The sequence below is a fragment of the Heteronotia binoei genome, chromosome 9 (assembly GCF_032191835.1).
Source record: "Heteronotia binoei isolate CCM8104 ecotype False Entrance Well chromosome 9, APGP_CSIRO_Hbin_v1, whole genome shotgun sequence".
NCBI classification, from domain to species: domain Eukaryota; kingdom Metazoa; phylum Chordata; class Lepidosauria; order Squamata; family Gekkonidae; genus Heteronotia; species Heteronotia binoei.
This window is the reverse complement of record NC_083231.1, coordinates 101512216-101527768: the sequence shown is the minus strand read 5'-3', so window position 1 is coordinate 101527768 and position 15553 is coordinate 101512216. Positions and strand designations below refer to the sequence as shown.

General features: G+C 46.4%; 1 protein-coding gene across 3 annotated transcripts in view; it reads left to right on the top strand.

Moving 5' to 3' along the window:
- The window catches only part of AFF1 (ALF transcription elongation factor 1), a 209882-nt gene that overhangs the window by 89361 nt on the left and 104968 nt on the right, over window positions 1-15553 (top strand). For all 3 annotated transcript variants that reach the window (XM_060247085.1, XM_060247087.1, XM_060247086.1), the window contains 2 exons: window positions 157-277; window positions 6823-7734. In XM_060247085.1, coding sequence (XP_060103068.1) covers window positions 157-277; window positions 6823-7734 — 1033 coding nt within the window. The remainder of the gene's footprint in view (window positions 1-156; window positions 278-6822; window positions 7735-15553) is intronic.

Here is a 15553-nt window from a genome sequence, read left to right as displayed (position 1 = left end):
CTCTCCAGCTTAGTTACTCGACCAATTCCATGATGTTCTAAAGGTTCTTGGTGGCTGCAGGACATCTACTGCCCATTCCAGCTGCTTGGCTTTTACTGTATCAGAGAGCGAAATGTTTGGTAATGATTTGTTTTGGCTCCCTTCTTCTCTGGACAGCTTGTATAATGAAGAAAGAAATCTTCGCCGCATCCAAGAAAAAGAGAGGAGGAATCAAGAAGCTCACCAGGAGAGAGAGCCGTTCCCGGCCAATGTTCCCCTCTTTGGAGAGCCATATAAGGTATCAGTTGAAAACACACATCATTGCATAATAGGTTGAAGGTTAGGGTTGCCAGCCTCCAGGTGGTGTCTGAGATCTCCTGCTGTGACAACAGCTGTCCAGGCAACAGATCAGAACACTTGGAGAAAATGGCTGCTTAGGAAGGTGGTGATATACCCAGGGCTTTTTTTGTAGCAGGAACTCCTTTGCATATTAGACCACACACCCCTGATGTAGCCAATCCTCCAAGAGCTTACAGGGCTCTTCGTACAGGGGTGTGTGGCCTAATATGCAATATGCTAATATGCAAAGGAGTTCCTGCTACAAAAAAAGCCCTGGATAATACCCCAATGAAGTCCCTCCCCTCCCCAAACCCTGCCCTTCTCAGGTTTCACCCCTAAATTTCCAGGTATTTTCCAACCCAGACCTTGCAGCTCTATTGAAGGTGGAGAAGGAAACCCTCCCTCTGTATCATTTTGCCTTACCTATGTACCACTTTTCCAAAAGCCCAGGGTTTTTTTTGGAGCAGGAAGTCCTTTGCATATTGGGCCACACCCAGTGGTGGGATTCAAATAAATTAACAACAGGTTCTATGTCGTAATGACCGTTTTAACTATACCAAAAGATATACCGAAAGGTAGTTTAATAATTCACGCATTAAATACTGCAATAAGAACAGTAAAAGAAGTAAAGACAACTAGATTATGTTTAAAGAAAGATTTATAATATTAAATACCTGACAGTTATTGAAGATATTTCCATATTGCTATTTGATTGGCATCCTCACTTGCCTTATTTGCATTGATGAGGATGAGCCAGCTGCTGGGGCATACAGAACTGCACCTGACACAATCAGGGTGTTCAAGATTAGCACAGGGAATAGGGTTGCCAAGTCCAATTCAAGAAATATCTGGGGACTTTGGGGATGGAGTCAGGAGACTTTGGGGATGGAGCCAGGAGCAAGGGTGTGACAAGCATCATTGAACTCCAAAGGGAGTTCTGGCCATCACATTTAAAGGGACTGCACATCTTTTAAATGCCTTCCTTCCATAGGAAATAATGGATAAGGGCACCTTGTTTGGGGGCTCATAGAATTGGACCCCCTAGTCCAATCTTTTTGAAACTTAGGGATTATTTTGGGGAGAGCCACTAGATACTATACTGAAAATTTGGTGCCTCTACCTCAAAAAACAGGGTCCCCAGAGCCCCAGATACCCGTGGATAAATTCTCCATTATTTTCTATGGGAATAAATCTCCATAGGGAATCATGAGTACTCAGCAGACATTTCCCTCCTCTCCCCCCGCTGACGACCAATGGGACAATTTCCATGCTTCCCTGGCCTGAAAGCAAAAGGATCAAAAAGGAAAGGATATTATGAAGTCTTTAGATTGTGTGTGTTGAGTTGCAGGCAGCTGATTCTGAGAAATTCTGCATTCTTATATACCATATGCTGCAAATGCCTTGCATGCATGGGAACTTCCCTCACTGTACAAACAGTTTGAGAACAGGTAAAAAGTTGTGAGTCAAGCTGCAGCCAAAGAGTGATGCCACTGATCAGAGAGTCAACACAGTTGGAAGAATCTTGACAATGCCAGGAATGGAAAAAAGGCAAAAAAGTCTCAACATTAGGAAGAACTTCCTTGCTGTTAGAGCGGTTCCTCAGTGGAACAGGCTTCCTGAGGAGGTGGTGGGCTCTCCTTCTTTGGAGGTTTTTAAACAGAGGCTAGATGGCCATCTGACAGCAATGAAGATCCTGTGAATTTGGGGGAGGTGTTTGTGAGTTTCCTGCATTGTGCAGGGGGTTGGACTAGATGATTAGTCCTTTCCAGCTCTATGATTCTGTGAATCCAATGGCAGGATTTGCTCCTCCGAGACGAAAGGGCGGCGGCGACCACGGTTGCTTCCATGCCTGGCTAGGTGATCTCCAGGGCCCACAACATGCGTTCGAGATGGGACGTGCAACAGACGTCATCACTTTCCCTTCACGCTCTCACCGCTGCCCCTTTCTTTCCCACTCGGCTTAATTCATAAAGCAAGGAAGCCGGCTTACCAGCGCTTTCCCTATTCCCACCTACAGGGGGCCTGCCCCCTCCTTCCCGAAGGTCGCCTGTAATATACCATATTTAAACGACTCACAGCTGCCTTTGGAGGACTGTTTGTGATGGGGAAATGAAGTTTCAGCGGGCAGATCGCCCAGACTGGAACTTTTCCTCTTGGCTGCGCTGCCGCCGCACATTCTCCGCTGGAGAGCGGCGGTGGGCGGCTCTTGGCTCTCTGGTGGCTGCTGCCGCGGCTGCTGCCATAGCCATCTTCCACACGACCTCCTTCCTGGGGGGGGGCGCGATCCACTGCCCGCGGCTCCCAGCGCCAAGAAGCCTGGGCGGGGGCAGGGGCGGGCGCTCCAGGAGGGCAGATGGCAGGCACCAGGGCCAAGCTTCCCGATGGCTGCTCGCAGCCCGAGCCTTTAAGGCTCTATGTGTGGGCAGCAAAAGTACAGACATATAGAATGCTATAAACTTTCCACGCAAAAAATTGTATGCTTTTCACTCATCATTGGTCAGCCAATGTACAACAAAGAGGTCCCAGCTCAATTGCACAGGTTTACATACGGTCATTTGTGTGCTTTAAACAATATCTCTGCTGCTGATGGTCGTTCCTGTCCCCTAGTAATGTGGCGGGCAACAGGGCCGAGCCCCCTGACGGCGGCTCTCGGCCCGAGCCCTTGGCCCCGGCGGCGGTGGCTTCCGGGCTGGCTCCAGCACCCAGCGGGGCTTGTTGCGCACGGGGAGGGGGGGATGCTGCCATGGCTGCTGCTGCAGCCATCTTTCACACGGCCTCCTTCCTTGGGGCGCAGAAAGCAAAAGCGCCCCCCCTTCCTCCTTTTGCTGCTGCTGCCGCTCGCTGGACGGGCGAATGGGCGGCTTGAGGCAGCCGGCGGGCCTGACTTTTTTGCAGGAGTGCGGATGGCGGGCACCAGGGCCGAGCCCCCCAACGGCTGCTCCCGGCTCGAGCCCTTGGCCCCGGCGGCGGCTTCCCAACTGGCTCCAGCACCCGGCAGGGCTTGTTGACCATGGCGGGGCTGCTGCCGCGGCTGCTGTTGCAGCCATCTTTCGCATGGCCTCCTTCATCGGGGCGCAGAAAGCGAAGGCGCCCCTCCTTCCTCCTGCTGCTGCTGCCACTCACCGGATGGTCAACGGGGCGGCTTGAGGCAGCCGGCGGGCCTGACTTTTTTGCAGGAGGGAGGGCAGATGGCGGGCACCAGGGCCCAGCCCCCCTGATGGCTGCTCCCGGCCCGAGCCCTTGGCCCCGGCGGTGGCAGGTGGCGGTGGCTTCCCGGCCGGCTCCAGCACCTGGCGGGGCTTGCTTGTTGTCTGCGGCGGGGCTGCTGCTGCAGCCATCTTTTGCATGGCCGCTTTCATTGGGGCGCAGAAAGCAAAGGCGACCCCCTTCCTCCTCCTCCTCCTCCTGCTGCTGTTGCTCGCCGGACCAACAAACGGTCCTGCTGAACCGATAGCACATTAGATATCGGTTCGGCAGAACTGGTGTGAACCGGCTGAATCCCACCACTGGCCACACCCCCTGATGTAGCCAGGGAGGGAGGGACTTTAGATAGCTGGAACGTGGTGCTAGAGCCAGTTCCATTGAAATTTATATGGGGTGGGGAAGGGGGGGGAGCCGTGGCGGGGAGGGGGGGAGCCGTGGTGGGCACGAAGCCATGGGGGAGAGGCGAAGGGAAGGGAATGGAGGGGCAGGCGGCAGTAGCGGATGGTGGGCGGGGGAGGCAGGCAAACTAGGTGCTTGCCTGGGGCACCGGGAGGGTGGTGGGGAGCCCAATTTGGCACCCCCACCCTCCTGATGCCCTAGGCAGCTGCTTAGTTTGCCTAGGGGGTGAGCCGACCCTGGGCACAGCAACAAGATGGCAGTCACAAAATAATAGCCACAGCTTAACTTCAGTGACACAGTGAATGCGGCTACTGTGCTGTGAATGCGGCTACTGTTGAAGCAGCATGTTAAAAAATCTGCACAGCCAATCACATCTCCAGTAGTCAATTAGAAGCCTTGCTGGGCAAAAGCCCAACCTGGTGCCACCAGAAACACTTGGTGGGCACCAGAAAAGGTGTTGGCAGGTGCCATGGTACCCACGGTGCCGGGCCCCACTGATGGACCTCCTGATTCACCTGTGGGTTTTTTTGGCTACTGTGTGACACAGAGTGTTGGACTGGATGGTCCATTGGCCTGATCCAATATGGCTTCTCCTATGTTCATGGACACCATCTTGGGGATACCTGCCCCTAGGAGTTCCATGGATGGGCTTGGGGAAGAGTTCATGAACGAGTATAAAAATGCTTCTTTGACTTATTTTCTGTTACTCTGAAAAACTGCCTTAAAAATTCTTCTTTCTGTCAAATTATGTTTCGCTCTAAACGAGTGTAGGATGGTATGGGATGCTACTGTATATCGTCAAGTCACCATATTAGAATGTCTTGAATAGTTTTCCTGCTGATTGGAATTAAAGAAAATATACCCTGCTATTAAGATTATGGACATCTGTCTTTGTCCATAGAATTGGAAGGGAACTCCAGGGGGATCTAGTCCACCCCACTGCACAATGCAAGAACCTCACAAATATTCTGCCCCCACACACATAGCTTTCATGATATTCTCCGAAGGGCCCATAACCTCCAAAAGATTAGTAACAACTGCCTTAAAGCAAGCCTGTTGACACTTTTGTTAGAGCTGGAAAGATAAGGAAAAATGTGCAGTTAATATTTTGAGCAAACATTTGTTTTGGACAAGAGCTAGAAGAACAATGGGGTGATTTTGAAATAGGCTAACGTGCAGCTCTGTTAGGTTTCTAAGACTGTATCAGTTTTAATATGAAATTCAATATTAATAAAGATTCTTAAATATATTGGACTGTGCCTATATACATACACACACAGTACTCAGAAACGCACATGTATATTATAACATAATGGGATAACACGCACAATAATATACATAAACACACACATAGTATAATAGCCTTCACTGGCAATTCTTGCCCCTCTGGTGATCTTCTAGCCTCTCCTGCCATGACCTTTCTGTGATCCAGGTTCTCATCTCTTAGTAGCAAAATCCGCCAAAGGCTAAAGATTACTGAAATAAACAGAGTAATTCTCAACTGCTTTGCTCTGCAGCCTTGTTGAAAACACCAAATTGCAAGCCATTGAACTCTCTCGATTAGTAGGTGGGCAGCCGTGTCAGTCTGGAACAATAGGACAAAGATGTGCGCCTGAACAACAAAAAAGAGTTCAGTGACATCTTGAAGAAGAGGATGATGATATTGGATTTATATCCCGCCCTCCACTCCGAAGAGTCTCAGAGCAGCTCATAATCTCCTTTACCTTCCCCCCCCACAACAGACACCCTGTGAGATGGGTGGGGCTGAGAGGGCTCTCTCACAGCAACTGCCCTTTCAAGGACAACCTCTGCCAGAGCTCTGGTTTACCCAAGGCCATGCTAGCAGGTGCAAGTGGAGGAGTGGGGAATCAAACCCGGTTCTGCCAGATAAGAGTCCGCGCACTTAACCACTACACCAAACTGGCTCTCCAAAGACCAACAAAGTTTTAAGGTATGAGTTTTTGTGCGCATACATGCTTCCTCAGATACGTAGAAATGGAAGATAACCTTTCAAACAGCAACAGGAATAAATTAAATCCCTACAGTTGTTGACCCTATATACTTAAACTGTTATTCCTGTTTTGTCTCTGCATATATTAAAATACCTTCATCATGATAATTTGCTGTTCAATCTCTAAGTTTGAACGGTTATCTTCCGTTTCTATGTATCTGAGGAACTGTGCATGCACATGAAAGCTCATACCTTGGATAAAGCTATTTGTTGGTCTTAAAGGTGCCACTGGACTCTTAACTTTGTTCTGTAGATTACTGGAAAACTTGGGTCAGAATTTTTGTTGCTAGATCAGTGAGATCGATTAGTCAGTATTGGTTTCTGTAAATGACATTCTCAGTCTTCTGACCTTAGAATTCTCGCTTCTGGGCATTGCTCTCCCATGCAATGGGGGATTCCTTTTAGTGGTTTACTTTAGTGGACTATTTTTCTTGTTTGATTGACCCTCATATTTGAAGGGCATTTATGTTAGCCCATTTTAATGTGCTTCCTTCTGCTCTTTTATACAGGAGGTTTAAAAAAAATACCGTTCCTTGATAGGCTATGTCCCTGTGGGCTGAAGGAACACACCATTCACTTTTATCCTGTAGATTCTACAGTGATTTACGTGCATCTTATCTGGATGCTGTATTGTAATCTCTGGAGGGTAAATCTGATGAAAGAAGATAGTAAGCTTACTAGCCTCAAATAAGGCTGAAACCATCGAAGTGGTGGCAAACTTCCTTTACTGTGCCTATAAGAGAAGTCTGTTTAGAATGTTTAATTAACCACCTTTTTTCCTGCTTCCTTGATTTGATGTTGTTGTTGTTGTTATGCCAATAAAGGTTCTGTGACATTCTCAGTCTGAGGCTGGACTTCATTTTGGTTTTTCCTTCTCTCTCTTTCCTTAGATCAACAAAGCAGATGAGCTGTCCAGTCGGATTCAGAACATGTTGGGCAGTTATGAACAGATGAAGGCACTCATCGCCACCAAGGAGCACCAGAATCTCATAGGGATCCAGCAGAGCATCCTATCTCTGATCCCTCAGCCCAAGCCAGATCGCCCACTCTTTCCTGAAAAGACCAGCAACATGTTACCCTCCTCATTCCAGAACAGCAGCCGTCACCACAAGCCCTTGGGCCCCTTTCCTTCCGGTGCCCCTTCTGCGGGTTGCTCTGCTCACTACCAAAAAGTTCACTCAAGACTAGAACCAGCGTCTGATTTGCAGACACCAGGCGGTAAGTTGTCCAGCAACCAGAAGCAAGCTCCTAAGCAGAGCTGCAAACCTCAAGAAATCCAAAGTAGGACATCATGCCTGAAGAAAAATGAAAAATGCATCGAAGACGAAATCGCCAAAGAGCTGCAGGCCTCCTTATCGGAACTTTCCCCGTTGCTGTCCACGTTGTCTTCCCCCATAGCCCCTCTGTCTCCTCTACATTCCAGCCAGCGTGTCAATTCCAGGTCTCACAGCAGCAGCAACTATAAAAGCCATGGGCTGAAGAGCTCCCCTTCTCAGGACCCAGCAGCTGGAACACGTGACAACGAAAGCCAGGACAGCTTGAGCGCTCCAGGAGCAATCCCTTCCCATTCTTCCTCCCAAACATTTCCCTCTTCTTTACCATCAAAAACAAGTGCAATACAGCAAAAACCGACTGCTTATGTTAGACCAATGGACGGTCAAGATCAGGCACCGGATGAGTCACCGGAGCTCAAACTGCTACCTGAGGACTACCATGAACAATCGTTCGGGAAAATAGCAGACATAAAAGTGAACTCCAAGGCAAAGTTGCCCACGTTGAAAATACCTACTGAACCAATTGAGGTTGGTCAAATCTGTTATTGTTATTCATTTGAGTTCTGCACAAACAGTGAGGTTTGGTTGTTGTTTTAATGGAGGGGTAGGCAGGGCCGGCCCTAGACTGTCTAGCACTCTAGGCAAGACTAACTTCTGGTGCCCCCCCCCCCCACTGATAATGGCACCGAGTCACATGGGAGATGCCCATTTCGGCACCCCTAGAAGGCCGGCACCTTAGGTAGTTGCCTAGTTTGCCTAGTGGCAGGGCTGGTCCTGGGAGTAGGGCAGTCTCAATCTAGCCCAAATTGTGTCACATCTTGGAAGCTAGGCTGGGTTGTCCTTGGTCAGCATTTGAATGGGAGACCACCAAGGAATACCAGGATCGGGACGTGGAGGCAGGCAATGGAAAACCACTTCTGAACATCTCTTGCCTTGAAAACTGTACAATGTCACTATAGGTTAACTGTGACTTGACAGCAAACAGAAAAAGGGGCACATTGGATGTACAAAATACAAATTTAAAAAGGGAGCAGTTCTGCATCCTGTTAGCCACGGTTGAGAATGTGGTAGTCTCATTTTCAATTGGGACCAGATGGATGGAAGATACCATGAAAATTCTTTGTCAAATGCACCCACTGTCCATGTGGTCCCAGACACAACAGTGCCAATTCTGACCTCTAGCATCCTGAACAGCCTATATCCAAGATGCTTTAAGGATAGCCTTATTTCAGCATGAACCTGCCCACACTCTACGATCTGCCTTGAAGGTCCTTTTCCATGTTCCACTCCATTAGAAGTTTCTTTGGTGGCCACGCAGAAGAGGCGCTTCTGCAGCAGTTTCAGTTTTTAGAGGCTCTTTGAAGGAAGGCCCACATAGAATACAATTGCAGTAGGCTAGATGTAACCAAGGCTTGAGTAGCCATAGCTAGGTCATTTCTCTACAGGTAGTCTAGGGAAAACAGCCAAGGTTTGAATTTAGATACTCATGGCTTTTAACACTATTAAAATTCTGATGTAGTCTTGTCTCCTGGAACCAGGGCTTTTTTTGTAGCAGGAACTCCTTACCATATTAGGCCACACTCCCCCGATGTAGCCAATCCCTCTGGAGTTTACAGTAAGCCCTGTACGAAGAGCCCTGTACTAAGCTCTTGGAGGATTGGCTACATCAGGGAGTGTGGCCTATTATGCAAAGGAGTTCATGCTACAAAAAAAGCCCTGTACACACGCAAGCTGTGAGCCTGGGTTTTAAAAGGGATTGTAGCTTCATTCAGTATAGGCTGGCCATTCCAAGAGGCACCCCCATTTCACAAACAATGGTAGTTTTTTTTTAATTTGGGTCACCTTGTTGATCTATCAGACTTCAGACACCGGCTTGGGATCTCCACAGCTTCCCTAGAATCAGCCTGAAAGGAGACCACCCCCAACATTTTAATGTATGCAGTAAACAGAATGGGAGACAGAAGAGAGCCCTGTGGTCACACTTTGTGGAACTGAACAGCAGTCTCCCAGTCACTGCTCTTCTGGACTCTTGCCTACCAGAATGTCTTGGTGATACTGCAGAATACTGCTCTCCAGTGGAGCATGCATTATTAGAATGCTGCTTTTTCTGATGTTCCTCTCTTAGTCCCATGGTCCCACAAAAGATCATTCCTGTAATCTCAAGAGCTATTAAGGAGGGAGCAGTCCCTGAGGTTTAAGATGCTGCAGAGAAAGAAAAGGAGTGAAATTGTCCTTCCTTCCTCATTGCATCCCTCTGGGCTCTGTGTTCCCAGAAGTGATCTTTCCATAGTTTGGAAGGGATTCCTGGAGCAAAGAGGAAAAATTCCATGTGCCTTCCGTGTACCCTTCCTTGAAGAGAAGTCATGTCCCCTCCCAGTCCCATTCTAGGAAAAGAATATGTTGGTCTGAGGTGTGCTGAAAGCTTGAGAAGTTTGCTAAGCCCTAAAATAAGCATTGGGAGTATTTCTCTCCACTGTGTTTGACAGCTACAAACAAAAAAACAACAACCTTACTCTTCCTTGCTCCTGACATCACTCCTTCCATCAAATGGTTCCCGGCTAATTGAATGTGCAATACTTGTGTGTCACCTACAGCTGTGAATTAATTGTAGATGGCTTATACTCCTGGCAAGTTTGACAAGTTAAGCCTTTCCATTTGAACAGAGGAGAAACGGCTTTACTCCAGAGCCAATTAATCTGCAGCGGGATAGCTATGCGATGACTCACTTTGTGCTACCTACCCATAAATCTATACAAATCTTTCTACTGTTCCAAATCCTGTTGTCTCTTAACTTCCACCGCTTTTAGTTGCCATAGAGTAGAACGCCCCACCCTGCCCCCTAGTCAAGTTTAGATAATTTCCCCCCCCTTTTCATCTGACTAGTATGTCGTTCACTGCATCTGCTGTTAAACACAAGGCCTTTTGCAAGGCTGCTTGTTTGGATAACTTTTGAATTTAGAACAAGAGATGCACTTTGCGTCACTCCGGAATTGTTCTGAAATGAGTGAGAAGAGCCAGCATGGCCAGTGATTTTCTGGGTTGGGATTTTCAGTTGGGATCTGGGATTTTGAAGTATGCGAATGTAGAAGAAGGCAAAGTTGAGAGTATCGATTGGGGAGGGTGGGGGCTGCTGATCTCTTGCAAAAACTTAGCTCTGCATTGAGACAGCCTGCTGCATTTTCTAGGAGCATGAGAAAGGGTACAGGTTCTGACCCCAAGAGAGCATTGCAGATGTGGAGTTCCTTGCTTTGTGCATACGCTTCCTCAGTTGGATATGGAAAAACATCTCTTAGTTTCCCTTATTTTGCATCTCCAGAATAAGAGGGATAGAGGTTTCTAGCATTGCTTTTACAAATGCTTGGAGGACATCTATGGCAGTACTAAATTCAAATGAAATGAACCCGTACACAGTCCTGATAAAAATGCCTTTCGTATCAAAGTCATTTTCAGAACCATACTGAATTCATTGCCGTCTTCAGGGCTAAATTGAAGTATGCTGGGGAAATGTTTCCCAAACTTGTCAGCTGTTGTGCTTGTCATCTCAATCCTGCATTGGTAAACCATCCCCAGGTAATGAGTAGAGTGGTAGAAGTGGAACTCTAACCCAAATCCAGGTGCATGCGTTTGCATGTGAGCTTTCTGTGGGGGCAGTTTTGCATTTGGGGCAAGTTGAGATTTTGGGCAAAATAATCCAGTATGAAGGAGATAAACTGCTTATGACTGGTGTCTATGTGACAATTTTAAGAACATAAGATAAGCCATGTTGGATCAGGCCAATGGCCCATCCAGTCCAACACTCTGTGTCACACAGTGGCCTATATATATATACCCACACACACCACCACCACCAACTCCTGTGGCAGTGAATTCCACATGTTAATCACCCTTTGGGTGAAGGAGGACTTCCTTTTATCTGTTTTAACCTGACTGCTCAGCAATTTAATTGAATGCCCACGACTTCTTGTATTGTGAGAAAGGGAGAAAAGTACTTCTTTCTCTACTTTCTCCATCCCATGCATAATCTTGTAAACCTCTGTCATGTCACCCTGCAGTCAACGTTTCTCCAAGCTAAAGAGCCCCAAGCGTTTTAACCTTTCTTCATAGGGAAAGTGTTCCAAACCTTTAATCATTCTAGTTGAGCTTTTCTGGACTTTTTCCAATGCTGTAATGTCCTTTTTGAGGTGCGGTGACCAGAATTGTACACAGTATTCCAAATGAGACTGCACCATCGATTTATACAGGGGCATTATGATACTGGCTGATTTGTTTTCAATTCCCTTCCTAATAATTCCCAGCATGGTGTTGGCCTTTTTTATTGCAATTGCACACTGTCTTGACATTTTCAGTGAGTTATCTACCCCAACCCCAAGATCTCTCTCTTGGTCAGTCTCTGCCAGTTCTCACCCCATCAACTTGTATTTGTAGCTGGGATTCTTGGCCCCAATGTGCATTACTTTGCACTTGGCCACATTGAACCTCATCTGCCACATTGACGCCCACTCACCCAGCCTCAACAGATCCCTTTGGAGTGCCTCACAATCCTCTCTGGTTCTCACCACCCTGAACAATTTGGTGTCATCTGCAAACTTAGCCACTTCACTGCTTAAATGATTTTCTTAAAACAGATTATTTTACTGTTTTAACTGTGTAAGATGTTTTAAATTCAAAATTTATGTTAGATTTTATATGTTGTGAGCCGCCCTGAGCCACTTCAGTGGGAAGGGTGGGATATAAATTGAAATGAACTTGAAACTTGAAACTCTTCTTTTGAAAAGCTTCAGAGTAACATGGTGGTGCTAAATACATGTATTGTGTTTCCTAAATCTGGAATGGGCTCTTGGCAGTTCTGTAGAGAACACTCACTGTACCAGACATAGATGCTGTTTGTTTTGTTGTATTTTATGGTTTTAGCTTGTAGTTTTTAATTGTTTTAACCTTTGTTGTTATCTGCCCTGAGCCCGCTTATGGGAAAGGGCAGAATACAAATTAACAAAAGTTGGCTTATCAACTTATTTGATGCGTCTCCGGGGATCCTTTTGTGTTCTACTTCTTGTTGTGGTGGACTCCCAAACCAGAACCTTGGGAGTTTCATTATGAATGATTAGTTGCTGTAACACTTAACAGAATGGAATCCAGCAAAAGTTAAATTCTTGGGTTCTTCTGCTGTGCCTCCACTTTGCGTCGTACCTATACCCTCCCATTGTTGTTTCTTCTATTGTATTCAGTCTTTTCTTTTTTTAAATGAGCTTCTTATGATATCTTAGTACTTGTTCCAATAGCTTAACATGTTTTTTTCCCCTTCAGCAGACCAGGGTGAAGATTGGGGTTTGTGCTTTTATATTGTGTCGTTTCTTTAATACCACTTAACAAAATTTATTCACGTTTAATTTATGTGTGCATTGATATTTTTAAATGTGTCTTGCTTTTGAACTGAGCTTGCTGGGTTTATATTGCATGTGCAAATTGGAGAATGTGGCACTTTCAGAATTACTGTCTTGGTAGAACTGTGTAAACCTCAGGTCTCCTCAAATACCAGCTTTGGAAAGAGAATCACGCCTGTGGTCTCTTGAATCTAGAGGACAGTGTGGGTCCTTTATTGTTGGGTTTCTGAGGGCTGTGTGCATGTTGCCCAGAGGGTGTGTTCTCGTGCATGTGCACACACACCCCATTTGAGGATAGGACGTGTGACTCAGTGAGAGCTTTTGTTTTGCCTGTGAATGTCCCAGGTTCAATCCCTGGCATTTCCATTATTTTTTAAAGATCATTTAGTTGGGTATTGTGAAAGACTTCTGCCTGGGTACCTCGAGAGCCAGTTTAAACAAACAGTAAACCTTGCTAGAGTCCAATGATCTGATTTCATGTGCTCATATGGAAATTCTGAACTGCTTTATATGCATCTGATATATCAGTTGATCAGTAGGTATGATGGACCACAGCAAGATTTTTAAAAATGCCATGAAATACCTTTTATTAAGACCAAATGACGCAGTATGGAATACAAACTTTGGAACTTTCCATAACTTGTCATCATATGGAGCAGAGGTCCACCAGTGGCGTTTAGTCACAGTGTATTGTTGGAACTCTCTGTCTGGAGCAAGTGATGCTCTGTATTCTTGGTGCTTGGGAGGGGCAACAGGGTGAGGGCTTCTGGTGTCCTGTCACACTGATGGACCTCCTGATGGCACCTGGGGATTTTGGCCACTGTGTGGCACAAAGTGTTGGACTGGATGGACCATTGGCTTGATCCAACATGGCTTCTCTTATGTTCTTATCAGTTGTATGATGGAGAGGGGCTTTCTCAAGCCATGATCTTGACCTCTTTGTGAGCATCCTGAACATTAAAATCATGGCCTGAGAGCTGTGTGGCCCACTTTAATATCTAGTCGGATTAAGAGTTTTAGAGAGTTGCACATTGTGTTGTGTTCCTTTGGTTGAGTGCTAATAAATGGTATTATATAGCCTTTGTTTTTGCTATATTAGTTGTTGACATTCTGGGACTAGTGCACTTCTCACTCGCATCTGAAGAATCAAATACCTTCTCCCTACAAACCAAGTATTTTAAATCAGAATTAAATTTTGGATTAAAGTCCTGGTCTGTGGGGAGAAGAGTCTTCAGCTTGTATTTTTGCCCATTTTCAACATTGGGTTAAACTGCAGCATTCTGAATTGGGAAGTCTGAATTCCAAAGGGGCACACAAATCTGAGTACTCCATGGCTCATTCTTGTTGTGAACTGGTGAGTTCATTAGAGCCATTTGAATGAAGGCTGTCTCACATTTGTGGCATGTTGTAGCATATTTGCATGCAATTTTTCATTGCTCGGTCTCGCTCCTTTCATTGCCACCTTTGCAGTTCATTTGTTGTAGCTGATTGTGGCAAGATTCTGGGATAGCCACTGATTAATCATCCAAGCATCTTTTATAGTAAAACTACATGCAGCCCCAGTTCAGATCGGAGCCACACGTGGAAAAGAAGAAGGGTTTGCTTTTTCCACTTAGACTTGCTTTTTGCTCATTGGAAGTGACTGTCCTTGACTGTAGTTAGCCCAGTATCCATCTTTTTTGTTTGGTTTGATTTAAAGGGGTAATGGTGGTGGTGGGGGGGAGATTTTGACTAATAAAACTGTACATAAGTAGAAGGGTCAAACCCCTTCCTCCATGTATGTCTGTGGGTGGCTGTAATTTTTAGTTCATTGACTGGAGACCCTGTGGCTGAGTGGAAATAATGTGCTTTCTGGTTACAAAGATAGTCATGCTGAGATACTGGCTGTTCTTGGAAACAGAGCTTGTGAATATGAATCAGATAGAAATACACACACACAGAGAGGGAGAGACTTGTTCCACAGTATAGTTTTGTAGTGCCATTGGGGGCCTTTTGTTCTCCAATACAGGATGCCCTTTCTGTGGAACTGTAATCTTCTTGAATTAAAATGTTTCTTTAAATTAGGAACATCTGGCAACTCCAGGTGGTGAGGGAACTTTTTAAAAAAATTCTTGTTTTGTTTCGTTTTAACTTGGCCCTGATTTTTTGTAACTGGACACAGTTTGACATAGCAATAGATTAGAATCCTTAATGCAAAGCTGTTGATCATCCCAAGTGTTAGTGGAATTTGCTCTGACTTGAAAGGAGGAGGAGAGGGGGAAAGACAGCAAGAACTGGCAGGAAAAGAAACTTGAGTATCGCTCAGAAAAGATGACAGGCAGACTTCCCAAGGCAGCAGTAATGCAGCAAAGGGTGAAGGCAGGGGTGGGTGGGATGGAGACAGTATGCATCTTAATGAATGAAAGATAATGTCAGAAACACACAGTGGGCTTCTGAGGGGAGATCAGACAGGTAGATCAGCCTCTGGCCTTCATTTACCTTACACCTTCTGTCACTAGTGCTTAAATTTTTTTTTTTTGGGGGGGGGGAGGTCCAGGAGGTCCTTTCCTCCTACTTCTTGTGAAGTGCTTCCTTAGCAGCTCAGTGCTGGGTTAAACCTTGTGGAGGCCCCTAGGCAGTCAGAATCTCAGGGGGCTGACAAATTATCTCAGAGTTGGAGCACCCACCCCACTGCCCTCGGCCCCCACTGCCTCCACCTTCTTAAAAGCCCCTTTGACAAAGCTGTGGGGGAGAGGCAGAGAGACAAATTTGGCAACCACGCCAGCAGCAGCTGCATCAGGCAAGTCGGGCAAAGAGCAGCTCAGTTGCTGGCTGCACTTGCAAGCTGGGAGGGCTGCAAGCGGGGAAAGCCAGGGGGAAGCCGACCCGGGCCCCCTAAAGGTATGGGGGCCCATAGGCCAGTGCCTAGTTGGCCTAATTGTTAATCCAGTCCTGCCTTAGCTGCTGTTTTCTAAGGTTTGGGTGGG